Source organism: Puntigrus tetrazona, chromosome 6 (genome assembly GCF_018831695.1).
Source record: "Puntigrus tetrazona isolate hp1 chromosome 6, ASM1883169v1, whole genome shotgun sequence".
NCBI lineage: Eukaryota > Metazoa > Chordata > Actinopteri > Cypriniformes > Cyprinidae > Puntigrus > Puntigrus tetrazona.
Window position 1 is genome coordinate 17,370,748 of NC_056704.1, and position 26,309 is coordinate 17,397,056.

General features: G+C 36.6%; 1 protein-coding gene across 1 annotated transcript in view; it reads right to left on the reverse strand.

Annotated features, from left to right (window-relative positions):
• Nucleotides 1-11,579: 11,579 nt before the first annotated feature.
• Nucleotides 11,580-26,309, reverse strand: part of brinp3a.2 (bone morphogenetic protein/retinoic acid inducible neural-specific 3a, tandem duplicate 2) — a 31,760-nt gene continuing 17,030 nt past the window's right edge. Inside the window, exons 3-8 of the mRNA XM_043242382.1 lie at nt 24,920-25,110; nt 23,378-23,568; nt 18,405-18,510; nt 17,227-17,463; nt 15,472-15,694; nt 11,580-14,080 (exon numbers count right to left, since the gene is read on the reverse strand). Coding sequence (XP_043098317.1) covers nt 12,964-14,080; nt 15,472-15,694; nt 17,227-17,463; nt 18,405-18,510; nt 23,378-23,568; nt 24,920-25,110 — 2,065 coding nt within the window. The 3' untranslated portion in view covers nt 11,580-12,963. The remainder of the gene's footprint in view (nt 14,081-15,471; nt 15,695-17,226; nt 17,464-18,404; nt 18,511-23,377; nt 23,569-24,919; nt 25,111-26,309) is intronic.

Here is a 26,309-nt window from a genome sequence, read left to right on the forward strand (position 1 = left end):
ATTACATTTACGTCATTCTGATACATTTCAGACTTCAGAGGAGTGATATGTGGAGTCAGAGGGAATTGGAGATGTCAGAGGTTGGACACTTTTGGAACAGTCCTCGAAAACTTAGGTCAGCAGGGATTAATTAGCTTTCTGAGACCCACACAGCAGATGTCAAGGTAATCTTGGGTTGCAGACTTGAGAGGTCAATGCAATATCTCAACTCTGGAGATGAAAAGTGATCTCCCAGAATCCACTGGGTGGACGTACGAGGCTTCATCAGTCACAAACATGTCTACATCACTCAATGCAAATGCAGAGACACACCACTCTGCAATGGCCTCATTACTCAGTTCAGGATACATATTGAGGTCAGTCACTGTGGATGGTAGTATTCGAAAATGTCTAAGAATGGCAAAAGACAAACGTCTTGCTAATATGCTACAGCAAAAAGGAAATTTAAACATGTCCAAACATTCTAAATCTATTGCCACATGATCTGTCCCAGCTAATTCTTCAAGAAGGTTTTGCTAACGCTCCCATTCATTTGTTTTTTGTTCAGTTTTATGATTTTTTGGTTATGTGAACATTTGTGAAGCATTATGGAATTTTATTTTTCAATGTTCTCTAAACCGTCTTAGATGAAAAAGATAAAAAAAGTGTTATAAATAATGTATACATATTGTTTTTTGCGCTAACATTTTAGAATGATACTAAAGACCAAATAGCTTTGAATGAATATTAGTGTTACTCAGAGAAAGTTGTTCTTAACTTCAGTCCACAAAGTTCTGAAAGTGTTCCCTGTTAGCTGGGTTAGAGCAGGTCTTTTATTCATCAGCTAATATAAAAAAAAAAGAAATGCCATATCTCACTAGCTCTGCAACACAGAATTCAATACGTGTCACACAGAACCACAATCTCTATTCTTTTTCCCTTTGCAGGAAAATCCATTGTACCCTTTTCTCATCTTGACCCTCTCGAGTGAGAGTTCACGGCTCTGCAGTGGTGTGCAACTAATGAGTCCAAAAATGTAGCCAGACACTCTCCTACCACAGGAGGCCTGGAATGACCACTTTCAGCATTCACTCCGTTATGGGTTATGAGCGGCGCTGCCACTTCAAATGCGGCTGTGAAATCTGCCAATTAATATGTTTAGTACAACCTTGATGGGACGCATTTATTTTAATAAATGTCCCCGGTTGAAAGGAAAGAAATGATAGGCTACTTACTGCGGCTGGAATTTTAGCACTCACAATTTAGATAAAAATGTTCAAATTCTTGAACTCTAGCAAAACCTAAGTGATGGGATTATAGCACAGCTTGCGTGTGCTTGATAAAACAGGAGAAAAGGAAAGGTTTTCAACAGCAGTGTGCTACTGTGTGCTTAAAGGTAGTACTTTTTTTTTCCTTTTTAATGGGATGTCGTTTTTAGCTCACCTCAGAAATGTCATATCCATCTTCCTCCTGTCTAAGAGTTTCTAACACCCCAACACTTCCGCTGCGAGTTGGCCTGTCAGCCTAAAAGCTTCCTCCCTCATTGTGATAACACAATCGATAAAATGGAAGCAACAATTCCTCCTCTTCTTCTTCTTAGCCACATTGAACTGCTTTATATAAGATACACTTGAGCAGATATATAGATTGTAGGGTGCAGCTATTAACATTTGAAAGGGGGGATGGGGGAGGGTGGTTTATTCTGAAATGAGTCACAGAGGTTCACCAAAAAACATGTTATACAAGAGTTTTGCCACTGAGAGGTGCTGTAATGATAAACCCTGCTGGATTCTGCATTGTTTGAAAATCACTTGCTGTTCGTTTTATTGAGAAAAGCAAGACTCCATGTGTCTTTTCCTTTTTATTTTGTGTCAGATTTCTGTCAAAGAGCAACGTGAAGTGACTCACTAGACTTGCAACATTAACTCAGATGTTTTATTAGAATCACAGTAACAAAAGCTGAAGATAAATGATGTATAAAAGAACATTAGGCTTCTTCCCTTTGGGTGATTCTTTAGTCAAACGCCATATATGATATGATATGTTGCATAAATTCAAGGGTTTAAAAAAAAAAAAAAAAAAAAAGAATGTGCATTTAAACACGGAAATTCTTACTTTAATTATATTCTGAGAGCAGGGTTTTTTATGTAAGCCTTTGAATGTGTTCAGAAAAGCAGACACCAAGGCCTTTGGCAGCGATAAATGTCTGATACCATCAGGGTCTTTATACCTTTAATCCCTTTGGTCTCTTGTACCAAAAAAAAAGGATAATCGCACGAAGAAGAATACATCTTAAATACAGAGATTATCCATTTAAAAGCAATGTTAACAGCCTTAAAGGTCAAGTGGCTTACTTACTGCCAAAAACTTTAATCAAAGGTGATGTGTTAATAGCGACTAAAATGGACTTGTCCTTGAAAAGAAAAATCTATAACTTTAAACGACAACTCTAACAGCTCTTCAGCGTTAAGTGTTCAGCATTCTGCATTTCGCTCAACTTCAAATCCCAGTTTAACAATGCAAAAATGTGTTCTGTGAAAACAGCTTTGCCACACCAATCAAAGGAAGCCTGGGAAAGCAAGCCTGCTTAAATTTCACATTCAAAACAACCTTGTTCATGCTTAGGGCTGAGTTAATTATGGACAAAGTAATGCTTGGGCCTAAGCCAAAAGTTTGCCCTACTGAAATCAAAAATTAATTGGCTGTCTAAAAGGCATTTGTGCACTTTTCGAATGTGTCACACACAATCCCACTCCTAAATTGCATCAGGGACAAAGACACAAAATTAAAATAAATCTTATTGCATCATTCATATTTAGTTTTTAAATTGACTCTAGCAATAAATCTATTTAAGCAAAAGCGGATGAAAGGAAGTGATACATATGCAAACTTTGCCATAAAAAAAGATTTCACTCCTTCAGGTGATCTTCATTCAAAGAAAGTGCATACTGCATGCAGATTATCTTATTCTGCGTTTCAGATGCGAAATGCTTTGGCACATGAAAATACTGCAGGTATCTAAAGTTATTATAGACAGATGGTATTTGCGTTCTTGAACATAAAGACAGAAGGGCTGTTACGCTCCTCACATGCTAAATATGAGAGGACATCGATAATGACTACATTTCTGATAATTTTTTTGCCTTTAATCGACCTATAATTAATGCTTGCAGGTTACCGATGGCTCTGAACGTACACAAAGGTTAGCCGTCAAATAATTTAAGATCAGCTTAAATCAAAGTAGAGGTTAAAATAATGATGATTAGGGGTCTTTCTGAGTCACAGGCCGCTGGCTTCTATACTTCTGAAGTGGAAACCTCATATTCTTTAGCTCAGCTGAGAGCATCATTTGTCTTGAGTGTCACAAGCACTTGACATTAAAGACAATTGTGTATGCATCAGTATGTTTGGAGCCAGCGAAAATCAGCCAACCCTCTCGCACTGAATAACCCCCTTTCAGTCCTTTAGAGTCAGTATATATTTAAAGTTCCCTTTAGATGACTTTGTGAAACCTGACTCTGGACCCAGATCATGCACAGAGGAAGTATCTATCCTCCAGTGATGAAAGTCAAGCAGTTTCTTATAGCACACAGACGTTGATCACCCAGGTGTAAGCACTTCAAAGACTCCTTCTTTTTTTTTTTTTTTTTTGGCACCAAGTCTGAAGTATTCCACTTGCCAATCAGTCATCATGCTGGATGATTTAGCTGGGCATTGCTTTGTTGCCATATACATGCAGATTCACTGTTTTGTTAAGATGCATTTTTTCACTTAGATTAAAGTTGATGTCTGTAATTCGGGTGAAGTATTTTCTTCAGTCTCTGCATAATTTGAGCAGAGACAACTAAACCATTCAGAGGTTGAATTAACCACAGAAGATGCAGTTTTTTTTTTCTGCTGTGTGATAGAATCTACAACACAAAAAAAACAGCTAAAACATAGTTAGAGTATATAAAACCTAACCAACACAATGATTACTATAATATGCCTATATTTAGATGATGGATGGAGCTGTTGAAACTTTTTTTTCCGTGTCTCAGTTAAAGTTGCATTGTTTTTTCGCTTTTTGCGAGTGGGAGCCCATGAAGTGGATGTTCTGGAACATGTTGTTATTGACATCACAATGGTTTGCTCTCTCTGAGCCTGCAAATCAGGGAGCTGTACTGAGTTCCTCTTGATTATTTTCAAGGTTCTTTTTGTACCTTCTTAAAAGCATCTCCATGTTTTTTTGCGAAACCCACTAACAGCACATTTCAAGACATGGTCTCACCAGAGAGTAATATGAGGTTGTCAGGCTCCTTTTTTTTTTTTGACACTGCCTCGTGCTCCCAGCATTGCTTGTTTGAGTCCCAAATGACAACTTTTTCTGCAACCAATAGCATAAATTCAGGGATGGGAGTATTTGTTTGGCCTAAAGACAAAATAACGGAAGCTAACGTTGGTATACACTCTTAGGAATAAAATAAAAAAAAAAACTGTCACTGGGGCAAAACTCTTTCAAAACGTACCACTATATATATTTAAGGTACTAATATGCACTTTTAAAGAACTAATATGTGTTTTTAAGTGCTATTATGATATTAATATGTACCATTTGGAGTAAATTAACTTTTGTTTTCTTTCCTGAGAGTGCATAAATAACTGAGTTTTAAATGTTCATCTGCAGGTTTATATATCTAACTGTACATTATTAGTGTAAAAATGGCTTTAGAGCAATGACTAAATAAATGTAATGAATTTAATATCGGAAATTTGTAGTGTCAAACTTTATCACGGTATTTTTCTGACACAAATCGGCTCTTTATACATGAACATGCATATGTGCCTTTATATGTTATGCGTTGAGTTCATTATTCATCATTATCATATTTTTTGATCCATTGCAAAAAAAACAAAAAACATCTAAATACGCAACAAATTTTGAATGTCCATCAAAAGAAAAGGATGCGGTTCTTAATACAGCATGCTGCAGTTACTAGTAAAACTAAAAGTGCTATGCTTTTAGTCAGTAAGGCAGAGAGTCTAGCAAAAATTCTATTTGGTTTTCACAAGCTTTAAATCCCTGTCATTATGGTTATATCTTTGGCGCTTGCTATAATGAATGGTTGTCTTGTGTCTTTTAGCAGATTTATATCGGCCCATTTTCCCATTGAAATGAGATTTGTCTGACTATATCACTTCTACAGGCATAACATAACGAATTTCAACACTTTTGACAGGCTCTTTTAATAATTTGTTCTTGTTGACTATTAAAGAGAGAAAAAATATGGCCGACACCTATAATAAGTATTCTCGTTGGCATAATTTAGTGCCAGATTCTGCATATATTACTGAGTCTCACTGCTTTAATTTATTATGTAAAGTCCTTAGTATATTCTCCTACATATTGAGATGTCATATTGCTGAGCCCACCAGGGTCTATCATGCCATCTCTTCCATTTGGACTCAACATAGCAGCTATTGCAGTGCTCTCAAGAGAGACTAAATATGTCACACACACACATAGAGACATACAAAGAGAATGTTAAATCAGAACCCGGATGATGAATGTTTGCGCATTGCATTCAAGGAAAAACTGAATCATAGTCTGTCTCTTCCAAAAAAAAAAAAAGATCCATTTCCATATTCAGCACAGGCTGTAGAACATCAACAGGAAATGTGGGCTGTGACAGCAAGAAGAAAAACAAAGCCATTAAAATGTGACATTTTATGAAACAGTCTCAAGTTATAATTGTAAACGTATACATAAAGACACACTAATTGTCACACTTTCATTTACAAAATGAAGGTGTGTTTGGAACCATCTAAAAGCCTGTAAAGCCTCAAGCCTTTTTGTTCTCTACAAGAAATGGAACACTTATGTATTTTTCTCGTGTAATCAATGTCATGCAGAGATAGTTGTGTTGTTTAATTAATCAAAGCGAACCAACTGGTAAGATCATACTGTAAACACTGAGGTTACAGAATTTTGAAAGACGGAAAACAAACAAATGTTATGAATAAGCGTTTTGATGCTGCACTATTTCTAGGTCACTAACCAAATAAGCGTATTTGTAACAGGAGCTTGTTAACTTCTTTGTACAGATGTGAGATGTTCTCACTTCCACCGAGGCCCAAAAAGCTCTGCAGAATCTCAAATCGTGACGGATAACTTGATTATTGGGTTTATTCTGCACAAAGAGTTCATGCGGCTTGAGTGCTGCTGACATTAAAGCAGAAGAAATGCATGCTAATTTTTTCAATTGAACTTATCACTCAATTTGTTAAGCAGTTAACGTAATCTGCAATGGAGAAAAAAATACAAAAAAAGCATTTTCTTTAAAGATTTTTGGTTTGTTCAGGTAGGAAGGATTATGAGAAACATCAACGCCAGGAGAATGAACTCTCTCTCTTACCGCCCGGCCAGCCTGTAGATTTAATGTTGACATTCCCTAAATATACACGTACGTGCAGGTCGAGAGTGAGAGCTGCTGATGACTCACCACATGGGAACATTTTAACACCGCTGGCACCACTTTACAGCATGACTTATAAATGTAGCCACAGCTTTATATGTCGCAACACAAACAGTCTTCTTAGTAGAGCTGTCGGATGATTAATATATTTATTGTTTGATTTAAAAAACGATTAAATAACAAGGTTTACTTTTTGAAAATGGTCGATTTAAAACCTTTTAAAACATTTGAAGATTACAAAAAACTGAAAAAAAAAACATGCAAAAGTCCATCTGACAAACAAGTTCCCAAACTCGATTATTGATTATCATTTAAAAAAATGAAAGCAATGAGAAAATTACACTGATGCTAGGAACACCTGCAAATTACTGAAATGTGTGCATGAATGCAACAATGTAGCAAAGGTCTCAACAGTTTGGATTTATGTTTTAAAACAGTCATTCGAAATATTTAAAAGAATCATGCAGCAGTCAAGTCTAACATGAAAAATGGCCATCTAAAATTTTTGGATGAGCTGTCCAGAAATATTATCCCTTTACTGATAACTGACTTTTTGCGTGTGTTTGTGAATATGGAGCATGGATCAGTCACGGACCAGAATAAAACATTCATAATGTTAAATTAAACAAATTCATTGATGGTGTTTACAAAAAAACTAACAACCAAAAACACTGAACTGCACAGATTGCTCTTAGTCATAATGTTATGATTTTTAAAAATATCTTCTATATCTCTGTAAAACATGCTCTGTTAATTGTCTGTTCAGTTTTGCATGTCAAAATATTTCATGGCCATCGCGCTGAATCAGCGTGGTTGATCTGTCAGCAACATTGGTGATATCTTTGAAACAACATCGGTAATATCTTTAATTTTAACAGTCTTTCAAAGGCCTTTTGGTTCATAATATTATTTTATAATTTATTCTGTTTATACTGTATTAAATCTAGGGTTAGCCTTACTTGATTTTAAATGCTCGCAGCAGCCCGTGAGAAGCTGAATGTAAGACAATGTGCTTCTTGTATCCTGTTGAGTGTAACAACAAATGAACAAATGTCTTTTTGAAATGTCATTCAGCCTGTAGCCTGAATATCAGTGAAATAAACAATAATGCGCTTTTTTTGCCAAAGCGCCTGTGGTGTCATCATCAAATGATGTTACATTTGGGAACGCAATCAGTTATCAATTTAGACCTTTTGTACTTGTTTCTGTGGTGAGTGTAAGTCACAGAAATTCAAGAAGAACGTTTTGTTCTTTAATAGTATTTACTTGTCTATTAATTTGTAGTATTCTCACAGACTTTTTGCTGTTATTCCACTGAATTTATAAAGCCACCAGAATATTGTGGTTACGCATTTCTTGTTCCAACCTACCATTAAAATATGCACAAATATAGTATGCTGGTTGAGGCTAATGGGTTTGCCTTTTAAAGTCGATTTTCTTTCACAGCTCAACCAAAGTTCTTTATTGAATCCCATTTTCTTACCCTAATGCACATGCACAATGACACAGAAGTCTCAAGCAGGCATCCTGATAAAAAGACTTTTGTACAATTTGCCTTTAGTCCTGTTAGGTCATAAACGACTCCCGCTCTGACCACTAAAAATGCCGGATGAGTATTTGCTGTACAAGGGGATTATCTAATAAGAGATGCATTTAGAACCAAGCTAAGGGATCCCCAAAAGCAATTCGTTGGCAATTTAAAATTGGTTCTTGCAAGCTGGGACTGATTGGGTCCTATTTGTTTCTGTCAGGTTGAACTTGTCTTATAATCATCTCCTCAGAAACCAGAACCAGGAGATCAAACCTCACTGAGATCAACACAATGGATCAGACATCAATCCCCTGTGCTTTTGCACTCTCAAAATTGTCTAGGTCTTCTAGGTGAGACCTCATAGTGCCAGAACCAAAATAAATGAAAAAGCCAAAAAATATTTCTATACCAACCTGGCTTCTTTAAAATATGTACATCTGTGCAGTTTTTGTGTGCGTCTTCGCAGTCTGTGAGCTACCAAACAAATCTGCCATCTATGAAAACCCATAGAAATAAGGCTGCGTGATGTTAATGTTCAAAAGCATCAGTTTTCAAATATCCCAGCAAATTAATATTGTTTTGAAGGGCTGTTCTTCGAGTAGTTGTGTGAAAATTACAATTTATAAACCGAATATCTGCAAATTTGTGTGAACAGCAATAAAAGGTCTCTAGTGTTAATTTCTTTTGGAAACTGCAGTGATATGTACATCAAGGTTGTTCTATACGCTTGTCGTGTTGGATGAAACTATGAAGAAACTTGTTGTTGAGTCCATTAAAATACGTTAAGTATATTTTAAATAGTGTGCCTGGCTCTGTAGGTCAAGCTTAATTCATTTGTGAAGTAGTTTCATACTGGGAACTGGATGCAAATTTTCAAATTCCTCTGACTCTTCATTACAGCAAAGCTCATCAAACAGTTCAGTTTGAAGCAGGTGTAGGCCCTCTCCTAAGGGAATGCTTCCACTTGTTGTGATCAAGAGGGATAATGTAGGACTACACAATCCTTCAGGAGTGGAACATTTTAGCTTTCTGTAGAAAAAAAAGTGAGGATGTAGTTTAAAGAGAAAATTGTGCAAGTTGAGAATAGTTATATATATCTATTTGGACCTGAAGGGGTGCCGCGTATGTAGCAGGATTTTAATGTCGAAAGCGGGAAGGTTGTCAAAGTCACTTATTTTCTCAAGTCCAACAGACCACATGCAGCTTTTAGCACAGCAGTGTCCTCTTCTATTTTTTTTTTTTACTTGTTTATGTCAGCCAGCAGAGTGCCCTGGATTCCCAAAAGGGCTGTTTTTGAAGGCAATACATTTCTGCAGTGTATAAGATCAGTGACCTTTATAATTTATTTCTCTAACCTTATAGGCTTATAAGCTTATACTTATTTATTTTTCTCTCTCTCCGTCCTTGGACTATTGAAAATGTCTTGTTTATTCACTGTTAAGTATTTTGCATTTGATATTTGAATCAGTCGTGTTTACCTACTTAAATCTTTGGTGTGTGAAAATGTAAATATTGCTATGGTAACATGCTTCAGATTTGTACACTCATAAAAAGTAAGGTAAGGTTCTTCAAATCAATGCCATGGAGGAACCACAAAGAACCATTCAGTCAGAAGTTTCTTAAAGAACCATCACTTTTTTACCTTAAGAATCTAACCTAACCATTTAATTCACAAATGCTAAGTCATTCAGAAATGAAGCAACACTAGTTTTGAGAAAGAAAGAATAGTTTACCCCAAAATGAAAATTTGCTCACCCTCAGGACCTCTACGAGATGGTTTCTGCATCAGAAAAGATTTTGAGATATTTTGCACTACATACTTGCTTACTAATGCAGTAAATGGGTGCCGTCAGAATGGAAACCTAAACTGCTTAACATAACATCACTATATGACTACAGGATGAGTAAATTTTGAGCAAACAGATTTTTTCTATTCGGTGACCTATTCCAATTCACACAGGAATGAAATAACACTACTGTTGCTCTGAGACTGTTTTCATTGGGGGAGATAAAAATTGACGAAGTATTGTGTCTAAAACGTTGTTCTTGCTGTATTTACTGTTGTGGCATTGCTTAATTATGATACTATTTCTAAGTAAATGTCGTGTTTTGCGCATGCATATAAAGTTGTGCAACATCGACAGCAAAGGTGGTCAATGGTAAATTCTAATTGAATGTAAAATCGTGATTGATTTGTGCTCATACAAACTACATCAAGTGGAAAGGACAGTGTGAGTAACAAATTGATGTTGATACGGTCCTGGCCCTGGACGACAAAATGGCACTGGTTTGTGAGTCGGTGGTTCTTGATGGCATTGATCTCCCTGCGGATCCTTTTGTTCTCTCAGGTAATAAAGCTGCACATTGATTTATTGGCAGCAGACAGCTACCTTTTGCCTGCCTCCCATTCACTGCAGTATCTGGCCCTCCAGAAACCTACAGTGAAGTCCAAGATAAAGTTAGTGTCAAGTTAGCAATGCATCTTCATCGTGAATCACAAGAACATTACAATGTTTACATTGAGGAGATCAAAGAGGCGACACGGCCACTATTGATCAAGCGTTGGCGCATTGCCTAAGAGTGCTTAGTGAAAAAAGCTAACCTACTAAGTTGATGTATGCTCTTTCTTTAATCTTTGTCTGCGCTGGTGAGTTTTCCATCTTCATCAGGGGAACTGCACAGTAAATATAATGCAATGCTCAGTCTTTTCTTTTCCACAGATCTTACCGTACAAGTACAGCAGAATGATGAATTGTTTGTCAGGCTGCGAGAAAGACCGATTGCCTATGTAATGTTTTGCCATTTCTTATTGTCATATTTGTCATTACAACAACGTGTCAACTCATTTCGGCACAAACTGACAAGCTCTCATTTTACAGGCTCTCGGTGCCGCGCGCAGGTGATTTGTGTATGCATTCTGGCAGTAACTGCTCCCTTGGTCATTTGTGTTCGCAGAGTAATTGCTACAGCGTGGGGTGTTTCACATGTGAAAATGTTGCAGTAGCTGCAATGCGGGTAGATACTCCAAGAAGAGATAAAAGTAGTGATCTTCCCTCTAAGAAGCTTCTTTTCTAGGGAAGCACAAATGGAGAGATTTGAAAGGTGTCTCTAATATCTTGTGCAACTTTTCTTGAAACGTGCAATTTCCTTTTGGCGTATAATCCTTTGACCTTTACATTATGCAGTTTGTGTAAATCGCAGGTAGATTTTCAACAGCCTTGTTGGAAATATACCTTGAATTGAGAAAAACATACATCAATCATAATTCTTTTACCCGCAATTTAACGTTAAACTTGACACGCTTTATTTTAAGGTCCAATTCTCGCCATTAGCAAACCATCAACTACGAATTTTGCCTCAACAAACTTCTAATTTGCTGTTATTATTATTAGTTAGTAAGGTAGCTTTTGATTAGGATTAGGGATGAAAATCAACTAGTTTATGGTGACCATTGTTCCCTATACCAGAGGTTTACCAAAAACTCCTAGCCATTGCAAGCACAAATCTGTCCTTTTTCTTAGAAAGTCATAAAAATAGTGTTTACAGCTTATATTCTGTGGGGGTTTTGCAGTACAAAATGCTTTTTATACTGCTAAGAAAATATGTAAACTTTGTAAAGGTAAGGCTCATTTTTTTATTGTGCTAGTTCTAGGTAAAAGGTGCAAACATGAAGAGGCGATTGACACTTTTTTGTTGGCATTAACGTAATCTGTCATCATGTGTTAATTCTAACTAATTAGCATTCACACTGTCTAAATGAATGTACTGTTATGAAAGAAAAAAGTGAGAAAAAACTGAACTGAGAAAAAAATAATACTTCTGACAAGCATGAACAGCAAAAAATATGCATTATATATGGAGGTGCACAGAATAAGTAAAGCAAAACTCTATACGGTGTATTCACAAAGGCACACTGGATTCCACAATCTTTGTCCCATTTTGGCATCACTGTTACATTCCAGTATAAGGCTCATTTGTAATCATATATATTTTATGTTTTAGAGAAACTGCTTTGTTGTGATGTAACAAAGTGTGTGGTTAAAATAAAGCAATGTTCCAAAAAAGATATGAAAAAAATAAAATAAAATAATGAAAACAGGAGACCAATACAAACCCTCTATTCCAAATGCTAAAAATAAACAATGTTTAGATGAATCCAGAATATCAATTGAAAACATTTGAACTCAAAACATTGCATATATGTGGCTCTATTGAAAAAAATGAAAAATGTCAAAATTATATCCAAAGACGCCTTTACATTGTTAAATCAACCTTGCGCCTTCAATTATGACTAATTGGAGAGAAGAGACAACGTTTTGATAATAATGAATGATCAATAATACAGGAGACACATGTGATATCAGCATAGACTAAATCATAATACTCCAATGTTCAGATAATGTACAGGACTTTGTAATGCTTTTAGTAATAAAAAAGAAAAGTGAATTAAAAAATTGCATGAACCTAACAAGCATATAATATAATTACGTTTTCATTATTATTCATATATCATGTCCAATGTATTTATTTCCTCATTAAGTGCACTCAATTGCAAATATAAAATGTGTTTCGTTTTCCAATAAACTAAACTGTCACATAGCAATAAAAATATGCTGATAAATAATGCAACCATTACTCCATTACAACCATGATGTTTAATAACAATTTATCTACAAAATTGACTGACATCACTGTATTCTTTCCAAGGAAAGCGCACTGTCACTGAAGCAAAAGAAAAACAAAATATATATATAAAAATTACAAACAAACACTCCATATATTTTTCAAATCTCTTCTTTGAACTCAGTGTACTATACAATAAAAATGAGTCTGTTTTGAGCAAGATGATCCACTAGTGAAAGTAAAGTCACAAAAAAAAACCTGTCATCAGTGTCCAAAAGTGTCTCTATCACTGAAAGTCATTGCAGCTTTGACTTTAACAGTCTACTCTGCATTTTTACAGTTGTTCTATTGCTGTCTGCTGTGATACTTTAGCCGTTAGCTACAGAGTTTAGTGGTCTCATAATCCAGAGAATTGGGGAGACGGGCATTGAAGGACTGGAGCGAGGCATGAATGCGCACTACCTCATTAGCTGTCAGTTTGAGACGGTGCCGTAATAAGCAGGAGAACAGGTCCAGAGGTTGCTGTCCCGGTGGAGAGAGTCGGTTGACCCGGTCTCGGATCTCCAGCAGCTGGAGCAAGGCCGAGTCCTGGGAGCCCTGTGTGTACGGGTAGTCCAGCTGCAGGATCAAGTCCCGGATTGCTTCCGGGTCAAAATGCATACTGTAACCGAACACTTGAATGCTGTTGATCTTCATATACCCCAGATTTCTAGTGGGGTCGGCCATTTCCAAAGGCTCCAGGTAAACACTGTCATTGGCCCCGGTGCCAGGAGTTTTAATGCGGCTCCTCAGGTAAATATGGATGGTCTCAAAGAAGGTCTTCCACTTGTTGCCCAAAGTCAAAGTCCAGTTAAAACATTCTAGCGGAAGGTCCAGCTTAGCAGACTTCCAGTCTGGAAAACTGTTCTCGTTCACAGGAATTAACCAGCTTTCTGAATGGCTCCCTCCGAAGGGATTGATAAAGAGCGTGAGCGCAGGTTCCAGAGTGCTGTTTTTCGTAAGGCAAATTTGAAGGGAGATGCCCAAGAGCATATGGACCAGGTTGGATTTGTATTTGTTACTCTTTAGCGTAAGCAGCATTCTCTTCCTCCATGAAGGATCGAACCAGCTATTCAGCCGCATGTCGTTGCTGATGAAGATAGCGTGGACCTCCAAGCGCCGATCAGCTCTCTGTAGGAGGTAGCGTAGCTCCAGATCTTGAAGATCAGTCTCAAAGCCCAGGTAGTTCTCGGTGGAATCTGCCACCATTGGTCGACAGGTTCCTTGACTTAACATGTAGCCGATGTTGCAACTGCCGCAGCGAGTGTGGTTGTCGCTAGCACAAGCGGCGCAGGCGGCACCTTCACCCACAGAGCATGGTGTGGGTACCTGGCAGGAGCTGTGGTCGTATGCACAAATGCAAGTGTGCAGTTCTTCTGAGAAGGATCCTAGCTGGTTGTTCTCTGAGCAGTATAATAAAGACTGGAAGTAGTTCAGCCAATACGACTGTGGCCTAAGATAAGATAAACATCAATATCAGTTAGACTGCCTAAACGATGATTGTTGAGATTAAATTGTCATGTATCCAAAGCCAGTACAGCGGCAGATGGCAAGATTAAAACTAGCACAAACATAATTCTGTTCCACAAAACGTCATCTAAAAGACTACAGGCATATACTGTTCCTTTTTACTGTTATAAAAAAAATTGAAAAACTGTCACTTAGCATCTCTCTCTAACAGTAATTGCTTCATGTTTATTTTCACAAACCTGTAAATGTTTTGCGAAATAAACTTAAAAATAATGCTGCTCTAAACTGCTGGTTCTCAACTGGCGGTTTTTGCCAAATCTTGAAAAAGATGATATGCTTTTTTTTTCTGATTAATATGGACAATGAGCATAATGTGCTCGCATTTACAAATGTATGTTTCATTTATTTATTCATAATTATCTCCCTTAAGTTCCTTCTGCATTAATCTGGGTATTTATTGTGCAAATCGTACATTTCTGATTTATGCATTGTTTTGTTAGCTGTGACCTGTTATTAAATGTTTATTAATGTTTCTTTTTTTAATTAACCAATTGTCTAGTTACTATATATACTATAGGATAACACAATAATTAGTGTTAACACAAATGACAAAATGGAAAAAAAAAAAAAAATAGAGAAATCATAAGTTAGAAAAAAGTACATTAACTTAAGAAAAAAAAAAAAAAAAATATATATATATATATATATATATATATATATATATATATATATATATATATATATATATATATGTGTGTGTGTGTGTGCTGTATATACTTTTTATTTATGAAATATACAATTTATTTTACAGTGCAGTTGGATTACAATATATGCCTACTGCTGTCAGGTCCAAGTAAATGTAATGGCTTTTTTCTAATTTAAGATCTTTTGAAAGCGCAATAAATCGAATAATTCAACATTACATTATTTCATTTATTTTATTTAATATCGAAATAAATATTGTATTGTGGACCTCATACCACAATAATATAATATTGTGAGATTTTTAAAATCGTTATAAACTATTAAACAATGTTGGTGCTTGGCAGCCGATGTAAAATCTTGGGCCTGAAGCAAAACCAGTTGAGAGCCACTATACAGACTTATTGATTGTGGGTAAACACAAAGTTGTCTCCTCGGAGACAAGAGCACTAGTGCTCCCTTTCACTGAAGCACACTGACAAACATCCTCTCGGCAGCCCGTGGAGTCTGAAATGTGGGCCACTCATGAACACAAGTAATAATGATGATAAACACTATGTGAAGAGTTTCCTCTCTGGATACAGTAATTGGGGGCATTATTCCATTTCGGAATTAAGTATCAGTGTATTTATCACCACAACAATGAGGAGATAATGAGTCTGTTGTGCTCACCTTTCACGCGGTAAGTTGATGTGGGGTTGCTTTTGGCACCTCTTGCTGAGGCTGAAGAGCTTGTAAACCACTCGCTGGGCTCGCTTGAAGAGACTTTTCATGCTGCTTTCTAGCTGCTCATAGCGCCGTTGAAATACACCATCCAGCGACCACAAATGTTGAATCATCGAGGAGTTGAGAAAGAAATTCTGCGGCAGCCTCATGAGAAATGTTTTGAACTCATCTGTTGAAGAAAGAGTACGTTCTCTCAGATATAGAAGCATTGTCATGTAAACGTGAGTGAACAGTGGATAAATGCCTGAACGCACTGCCTTTATACTTCACTCTCCTTGACAATAAGAAGGAATCATTTCAGCGAAGAGACTTTTTTTTAAGCGGTTCCTACAGAGCGTTTCATTTTAGCTGATGGGGCAGGACGCTGAATGCCTTTGATGCTCCTATCAGAAGGACACATTTACGATACCTGAGAAAGTATGTACATCTGGCACTTCCTGATAGCTCTAATAACATAAACTTTGAAAGTAATTGAACTCGGGGATATTTTGGGAAGAGGGGAAAAGGATGACAGCGTGGAAGAAAAAAAATCCATGCGTTTTAATTTTGCTCAAGCATTAATGGTCACTGTGGGGTGACCTCGACAGGCAGTAATACAGTACCTAAACATTATGCTAAGTGCTTTCATTCATATGCTTGATGAAAGATGCTGGATGGGCAATAAAGCATTTTATGGGTGATTAATTCTGCTCAACATACTGTAAGGCAATATGTTGAGCAGGATCTTTTTTCTAATCCCACACTGTCTCTGAAGGACATTGTGTGGGGAATGTCAGGATTCACCGAAAGTTATTCATATTTATTCACACCAGTGACCAGCGTGACAAAGAAGAGAAATTATACTAGATAAGACTGTGCAGGTCAACAGGGTAAAAAGTTTAACGAATAGTTATTGGCAAAATTCCACAATTAATTATTCACAGTGAATAACTAATAATTATTTGTGTATTACAAGTTTTCAAAAACGTTACATTCAAATATGCAAATGATGCATTATCTAATTAAATATGGACTGATCTGCATCAGTTTCCAGAACGCAATCTGAAAAATCTGATAAAGCCAGGTTCAAAATGATTTTTGTCGACACATTAATTTTAAAGTTTCTTAACACAGGATATTTCCCTTTTTATTACATAAATCAGAAAACTGTAGAGAGATTTCTTATCACCATGTTTGTAGGAATAAAACGCTATAGAAATAATGTGAATGATACCATAAACACCTTCAGTAAAACCTTTCAAAATGCAGACTAAAATTAAGCTGTAAAAAATGTTGTGTGTTTTTAAAGTAGAGGTGTCTGGCTCAGTGCAGGAAAAACACCAGATTTATAGAAAATAGGCTTTAAACAAATATACTGTAATTGAAAACTTCAGTGGCAAATAGATGAGGTTTATACGACACACATGGGTACTGTATTTTGGATGTTTCCTTTCAACTAGTCTGAAACAATATAGGTTATAAAAGCCTAAAATGACTAGTGTAAGAAAAAAGAGAGTTTGTCCATCATCAGGGATGAATGAACAGTATTCAATTACATAACTTTATAAACAATCATAATAACTACTAATATTAATGCTGTACAATACAATTCCAAATTAGGCCAAATTAAGTTAATTGTGGTTGCGATTGACATGTGACAGGACCAATGAATAATAAAAGCTAAAAGCATTCAATTAAAACATTCTGAATTCAGTCCCTTACCCGAATCTTCAAACTCTTTGTAGGTAAGAGCCCATGATTCAGAGATTCGCAAAAGGCTTTCCTCCATGGCCTGGATATCCATGTAGGGGCAGTTGCACTCTGGGAACTTGGAGTCACATTTGCACCAGCAGTCATTGTCTCGACAGACAAACGTTCCCTCTCCATTGCAGGCAATGTAACTAAGAGCTGCCTGGACGAAAGTGTCTCTGAGATAATCTGGCAAAATGACTTGCAAGCCTTCAGTTACAGAGAAAAGAAAGATTGTTATAAAAATACTGGTTACTGATTAAAGTGGTCTGATAAAAAGAGTCACTCGGTAGAAATGCAGTGCCTGCAATTATTGTATTTTCTGTTCAGCAACTGAAAACACAGCACATGCTAAAACGCCTTAATGGTGCTTTTGCCATTACAGCGGTTTTGATTCTTTTCCAAAACCTAGTGAGTATTCACGCTGTGGACAATAATCAAAACAAATTATAATCAAGCCCAATTCTCTAATGATTTATCCTGTAACAGATAGGTGTAAATCAACTATGCGTATAAATGAGAAGACAAGGGGATTATACCTGCTGTTTGTCTTTTACTAAGTTTCATAGTATCAGTTTCCACAAAAAAAATATTCATTGGTGCAATTGTTTTCAATATTGATAAAAATAACAAAACCAATTCGGCATGTTAGAATGATTCCTGGAGCATCATGTGACACTGAAGACTAGAATAATGGCTGCTGAAAATTCAGCTTTGCCATCAAAATAAATTATATATTAAATACATTAAATTAGAAAAGAGTTAGTTAATAATAGTTTAGAATATTGATGTTTTAAGATATATCGTAAGCAAATAAGTGATGAATTAATAAATTAGCATACTTTTACTTTTCAAGCAAAACTTACGCTTCAGTATTAAATGAATCGTTTCATAATCTGCATTTCACTTCATTTGTATTTGAAGATATTACTGAGTTTATTTCTGAGATTGCCTTCTCTTGGGAGGCTACATAATTACGCTGCCAACCTTTCGGAACAACCTTCATGTCAAGAACATGACTATGATGCCTTAAAATGCTCCTTTGAGCAGAGCTCTGTAGCTTTTGAAAAAAAATAAAAGTGCTTCACATAAAAAAAATGCCTATCACAGAATCAAAATTTGACATACTATATTTGAAAAACATTTTATACCTTGTAAATGGACTTTGTTCTCGGGACTCTGAACCAGCACAGAACTGACAGAATCAAGGTTGTCATAGTTACTGCAGCCTAGAGGGCCAGTCCTTGTTTCAGTTACCTGGGAAACAAATTTCAGACCACAGAATTATTAGTTTCACCGTACGGTTACTGTACCATGGTATTTTACATTAAAAAAACTGTGTTTAATGAACCCCTTTCCCATGTTTTGCTTGTTAAAAGGAATAATAAGCAGCCTGTCTGTGAACAGATGCATTATAAGAGCTTCCTGTGCTTGGTGAGTCACTTGTCCCAGACATGGTGCTAATGCGCATGCAGTGGTGGTCCTCTCACAAATAATCACTTACTGTTCTTCTCATCTTATTGAGAGAGCTGAGCAGGCTGTTGCACAGTGTTTCATTCCCCTGCTACGTTATGAAATGTATTTAATTGATTAGCTTACTCATTCAGAGATTCTTTCACACCCACAAGAAAAACAGAAGTCCATTTCTTTCTACAATGCAGAATGTTATCTAACCTTAGCGGAGGGTACTTAATGATGGTCAGACTCTGTGTAGCCGTATTGATTTAGGCATCTCAATTGACCTTTACTGCAAGCTAGCTCTACTATTATCTGCATTTGCAATAAGAGATCACACTCGATTTTTTCCTTCTCTTTTCTAGTCATTCGTCTCTCCTCATGACACGGAGAAGCACGCATAATTGATTCACACTTTTCTCTCTTATGGTGCCAGTGAACCTTCATCAATTCAGTGATCTCTTTCGATTCGGCCTGTCAGACAATATCTTTTCCAGGCTGACAGTTAGATAAGGTAAGACAAGGTTGTCTTCTGCCACTCCATCACAAACCCACTGAACAGTCCAGTGTTGGTAACAGGGAACTCTGCAACGTGTAGGTTTGCACCACGGGTGTTTTTTTTGTTTTGTTTTTTTTTTACAATTTTGACCTTTAATGTTGCATAGTTACCATTTACATATTTCTACAAATATACAGTACAGGTAAAAGTTTGGGTTAACGTATGTATTATAATTTTTTCATTAATTAACTTTTTTTTAATCATGGATAAAATCCTTTTATTTAGCAGGGACTAATTAAATTGGTAAATTTAATAAACAGTATATATATTTTGAGCTTTTTTTTCATCAAAGAATCCTGAAAAGAGAAGGCATCATGTTTTTCTAAAAAAATATATACGTTTTTCTAAAAGAATATAATTCTGGGATAAATACCAAATAAAATAGTTATGATAGTAATAATAGTGTTTTTTTTATAGTTTAATCATGATAACTCTCTGAAGATTTTAGAATGGTGATAGATATGCTAATGTTAATGTATTTGGTCTTGGTTTTGGTAACTTGCTACTACCAATGGATATGGTGATATGGTGCCATTGAGTATTTAAGACATAATACTGCTGCACAAATAGTATATAAAACACCTGTAGGAGATCTGTGCAGGTGGAGCTGGGGAAGGTGGAGGGTTTTAGAGAAACTGCACTGCAGGAATCCCAAGTAAATTATAGACAGCCATATCAGTGCGAGGCAGTAAGTTCATTGGCTGCGTATGCAGCACGAACCAATCAGCTTGTGCCAAGTCATGTAACTCATTATTCACACACACAATTTTTTTTTCTCCACAAGATGAAGTTTTAAGCAAGCAAATAAATAAATAAGCAGAGAAAATAAATATATAGATGACTAGTTTGCATCCTCACCCATCCCTAGTTAATACAGAACATATGGCCTGAATCCCTGGCTTGAGCAAAAGCTTGAGCTGCAATAAAACACATAGCTTAGCTCAGCAGTAATTGATTTTTTTATAACGACCATACCTGATGCAATCAGATGATACATCTATATGCTTTATTTTTTAATGCACCATATGATGTGCCATATGGTAAAGGGCTACTGATTGATGAACAAGTGGAGCATGATATTAGATTTCCTTTACAGATAACAGCTGTTATTCAAAGCAAATACTTTGCATGTCACAAAATACCTTGTAATGGCAAATTATAGGCCACCTGGACTTGTGTGATCCTCTGCTGTTCAGACTTAATGTGAAACATCAACAGTCTGCTGTTGATTCCCAATCTGCATAGTGAGCAGCTATTATGGATCAGTCAAATATCTCAATTATAGCCAGAAAACAATATTCTGTGTGGAGATATTAGCCACCAAGTTTGGCTGATAGAAAGCTTTTCTCCGATTTCACAGCTGGACAAATGCCACAGCTTCAGCATTTCTTTTTGAAAGCGCCACTAGACAAAACGTAATATCCAGATTTTCCATGGATGGTCTCGCACAGCCAGAGTTTTGACCTGCGGCACAATTTTGGTCCTCAAGTGCAGTTTACTTTGGTTATGAACAGCTCACTAAGTCAGGAAGAGGCCACCTAACTGAATAACCAATATGCCTTTCAAACAAACAGAAACAGACAGGAAAAAATAATCAAAACAGTGGTACGGTAGTCTCAATGAACTGGACAGAATAGGGCATGTCAGCTGAGACTAGCATGGTGGGATTTGCTTGAAAAATTCTACCTGTAACAGAACACAACAGTCAATTCTCTGCGAAAGAGTTGGAGTTGTCTCCCTGCGGTTACAATTCTGACACGGTGTGTGTTTCCGAAGGTATCATGGCTGTAAATTCAATTCTGGCTTGGCTTAGAGCTGATCTGGTATGAAGAAATTGTCAAATCATGAGCAAAATGATCCCCGCCGATTGCAGAATGGCTCGGGTTTTCACGCATTAGACAAACAACCTGAGCAGAACCACAAAGGTGGGATAAAGCCCGACTTTGTAAAGAGCTTCGCTCCAGTGTTTCCCTCTCACAGTCCCAGCACACCGCCACACTAATAGGCTTTTCCTATGAAAGGAAATAGCTAAATTTTCCCCTCCACGGTGCCCAGTGGGGGGAGCTAGAAACCTCATTCTGTACTCCAGCTCTGTTTAATCTGGAATTCATATGGAGGAACGTTTGCCTCAGTCTGTCCCGTGAAATGTAGACATGGGTCAACGCCCTGTGGAAATGATACGCGTGTCAGAGGCCCCTGCTGCTTCTGCGATTCATTCTCTTGCGCTGTTGGAGCTGCACCGTCCTGCCTGGCAGGCTGCTTCCGTCACTCACTGGCTCTTTTGCTTTTCTCACTAGCAATAGACAAACACAGCCTTGACACCTGAGATCTGCCCTCCCAACTGTAATAAAACCGTCTAAGCACTGCAGCAGTTGTGTGCCGAGGGAAAGCGCTGTTGTATATAATGGGTTGGGGAGGGATCATCAAAGTGTGGACTGGAATATATGTGTCAAACTGTGCGTCGCTGTGACAGAGTAAATGTCTGTTTGGGGGATTTGTACTGCTTTGTGCGACCAATTTTAATGGCTGTCAGCAAAAGTGTAAGAGCTACTTCAAATAGCACATTGACTGAATCTCTAATTGTTACAAATATGAAGCACGAAGCTTTCTTTGCCTATTCAGATTAGTTTGTGTTTATCTTTGAGGATTAAAGAGAAATGTTAAGAAAGTAAGGCATGGCATATGGCAAATGTGATATTAAGACATTTAAAAATGGCTAATTATTAAAGCTGTTTTGTTCTGTGTTTACTTTTTGATGAGCCCTTTCCTGGAATATATGAGACTTTTTTCCTTCTTTCTCCCAAACAGTGTTTTCAGTATATCTCTGTCTAGGAGGTGGTTATTGCAGATACAGAATTCCATCATTGTTTCTGTATCATAATACAGGAGAAATAGGCAAAAATACAGCTATGCATAGACAAAATGCAGTAACTAGAGATTTTGTCAAAACAGATGACTGAAATCAAACAGTTTTAATGAAAAATACTGCCAATGTTGACAATATTTATAATAAACAGAGGCCACCGTAAGCTTTAGTGTTGTCATACTTAATGCATTTTGCAGAGCTATACAAAAGGCATTAGACTTTCAAGATGCAAGACATTCAGATAACCAGAGAAAGTATACTGTGTTTTTGTTTCTGCCTGATTTTTAATATTTCCCAAAATTAAGCAACCTCATTCTCAACATCAGTGCTGGGTTTAAAACGTTACTTAGTTACTGTAATTAAATTACTTATTCACTGAAAAAGTAAATAAGGGATTACTGTTCATTTTTAGCTAATTTAACTTACAGTTGTATTACATACTGTAAATAATTTCAACATAAAGTACTTGCGCTACATACTGTATGTAATTTCAACACTTCTAAAGTCAATATTGAACTTGAAATCTACATTTACAGTCTAAAGATAAAACTGACCCTCTGTGTGCAGGTGTGTTCACATTCAGTTTTTCCTGATTCATAGAGAAACCATACAGATTAAACTAAAATCATACAAATCTACAAATATGTCTATAGAAAGCTTGAAGTGTTTACTTTTAAATTAACTAATTAACTAACTAACTGAAAACAAATATTATCCGATTGAATAATGCATATGAAAGCAAGGCTATAAAATAATAAAAGCTTTCCCATGTTTGACTCAAATTGAAAGAATAAAGAGTTCAAAGGTTTATAGAAATTTTTAAGCTGTAGCCTATTAGCGATTTGAATAATTAAGTTACTTATTGAGTAACTAAATTACTTTTCAGACACAGTGATTAGTAAAGTAATTTAAATACAATACTGATGATGTAATCATTAACTGTAATTAATTACTTTTTAATAGTAACTTACCCAACACTGCTCGGCACCACAGGTCATTCATAAATCTCACTCCTGAACAACATACAACCAGAGCTTTTTTTTTTTTTTTCTCACAATGCAGAACTTGTCATATTCAATGGCGAATGGATATCTCCAGATACCCACTCATAGCATATGACACTTCTCATAGCAGGATCATGGCAACAGGGAGAGTGAAAAAATGCACTTTGTTATACAGAACATGATTATTCTTGAGGAGTTGAAAGAAGGAAGCTGTGGGCTCTGACTTGACTAATGACATACCTTGATGGCAGTGGAAGCAATCTGGATGTGATGCAGTTTTCGCAGAGTACTCTCCCTGTCTATGAAATAGGAGGCAGCCAGCTGGTGCAGGGCCTCCAGAGTCACAGCCGTGCTGTTACTGGTGTAGTCGCTCGCCTCTGCTTTCTTACTCAACTTCCTCTTGTCCACAAATATAGTCAGAGCCTCCTCTCCTAGCAGAAACAGAACAGACCAGGCTTATTGATATAGAAATGTTTTACAGTAAGAATTTATCTATTCTATGCTCCTGCAGAATGTATTATTCTGATGAAAGTTGTAGCTTTATATAATCTGACTGATAACCAGGACAGGGTGAAGTAAAACTATTTGATGTTTATTAGAACCTATAAAGCATGTATTCTGAATGACCATATTTCCCATCCCTAATTAATAACTTAATTGAACAACTACCTTACAAAAACTATTAATAAAAAAAATTAATTTAAAATTGATGAAAGTTGGGCCTTAAAAGAAAGTGTGGCCAAATATAGATTTTCTGATTATTCACAATCTTTATTTTAACAAAGATTCTTAAAAAATTCCAAAGATCAAAAAAGATTTACCCTCCCTATTTTCAGTGGCTATGTAATATCACGTATTAATATCATGTATCAGTATTTCCAGAACTGGTTTTCAGGAAAGGAGACTCTATGAAATCTTCAGCATATTAAATTATATTTTATCTGTGCTAGAAATATATATATATATATATATATATATTAGTTTGTACTAAATCTAATGCAAAGTTTGAACAAACAAACAACAAGTGAATCAAATTAGTGCATCAAAAACATACAGTTTATCTAGTTTTGCCCGATTCTCACAACAAATTACTCTAAACAGCTGGTAATTTCAATAAAATGTTCGAAAAGACAAGTTACCATTTTTCCACAATTTGAAGAATTGGCAGTTAGTGTTAGCAGAATCAAAATTGTAACTATAATAAGTTAATTGGAATCGAATCAATTGGAATCAAATCAAGAGATTCAATTATCAAGCAGAATTGAATCAGGAAATCTGTAAAGGGTGACTTTACAGTTTATGCTTATACTGTATCTGTAACTCTCTCTGGCAGTTGGTATTCCAAGCAGATCTGTTGCAAAGCCAAGACTTGCATCTCCATTTTCATGCTCTAACCTTACACAATATTGCTTGTTTTCCAGAGCAGTGAAGGCCACATCAGTTGTGTACAGCCAATACTTTTGCATTACGTGAAGTAACTTGTAAGCACACACTGTGTGCAGATTTCTGAAAGGTAACCCATTCTGGACATGATGCCATCTGTTTACACCTGCCTCCCCCTTCCAACCACACAGTGGAAGAAGTAATACATTATGCGGCAAAGCATGTCACAAGTGATTTTGCTTGGCTTGATAGAGTGGAAATTGAGATGTAAATATGCATGAGATCTATTTGTGTTTCTTCTGCATGAAAAACGCTAGTCTTCAAGTTAGCTCACAGTAGGAATTATGACCTTTGTGCAAAACCACCATGAGGATGTTTCACAGGAATATGTTTTTCTACCTCCTAGTGTAGCTGACAGTAGAAAATGGGTCCCATATTTCTTGATCAGGTTGTCAGTAATTAGCTGGGCAGTGGGTCTGCGTCCCAGGAGTCGAATGTTTCTTATAAACTCCGGGGTGAGAGGCAAAGGGGAGTTCAGGAAATCCCGTCGCTCTACAGCCAAGTTATTCACTTTCCACCGGCCAAATTCCCTGCATGAGAAAAACAGAGACAGTAAACAGGCCTGTCCCTAATGATCTGTTTTCATTAACATTTCTCGACTGTTTTGGACATGATAGAAGGAGGCCTGCGGGGCAACCAGCGCTCCTGCCAAGCTGCATCTCTAGCCTCAGGTTCTCAGAGCATGTTTCATTTGGGGTATGAATACCACGCGTAGGGCACCGCCTCTGAATGTGCAGCTGACAGGTGTTATGCTCAATGAACACTTCGTGACAGAAATCTGCCCCGACAGAAAGACTCATAGAAGTCTGCCCTGTGGTGACAACCCATACCTTTCATAAAAGTGGAAGAGAAGAGAAAGAAAAGCTAAATGAAAAAAATAACACCACAAAGCTCTAAAATCCTTCCAGGCGAAAACCCCAAAAAAACAATGCTCCAGGCTTTGGTGACTCATGCATTTTTGCAATTCCTTCTGCTCTTAAGCTTCCTCCATAGCACCACACGAGACACAGTTTACAATATATCACACATATGAAGAAAAACTAAATGTTTCTGAATCTGTAGGAATGATCATAGGTCAACGTGAAACAAATTAGTCTGCACTTTCAAAAAAAGAGATACAAAATTGGGTTAATAATATGTACACTTAAGGTACTAAGAAGTATTTTTAGGGTGTGTTTATGCTTCTAGTTCAGTTCAGTTTTAGTCCTGGTTTTCATTTTTAACAATACAAAACAAAAGACAAGAATACGGTCAAATGTTGATAATGTGGTGGTGTTAATTGCAAAGTTACTTATTGTCAACAGAATGTTCATAAGGGACCATCAAAATAAACTGAAACCATATTTTTTGCCAACGTACCAAACATCCGCAAGTCGATGCTTAAATGCTTGTTAAATGTGTATGTATAAGATGAAATTTTTACCAGCTGATAACTCACAAAGACCATATAAAATGTATAAAGGAGTCAAAGCAGAGCCAGAAATATTATTTGCTGTCATGAGTTTGCCTGTTTGTTTGTTCTGCACCAAAGTTTAGATGGCAGTGTTCAAATGAACTGCACTAACAAAGCAATTGCACAAACAAAAACATGGTTGCTACAATAAAACCATGGCAACATGTTTTTGTGACACTAACCATAATTTGATTGTGGCATTTGTAGTAAAACTGTGGTTAACAAATGGTAAGCGCTACCTGGTCTCATGGCATAAATCTACCTGGCTACACTGTT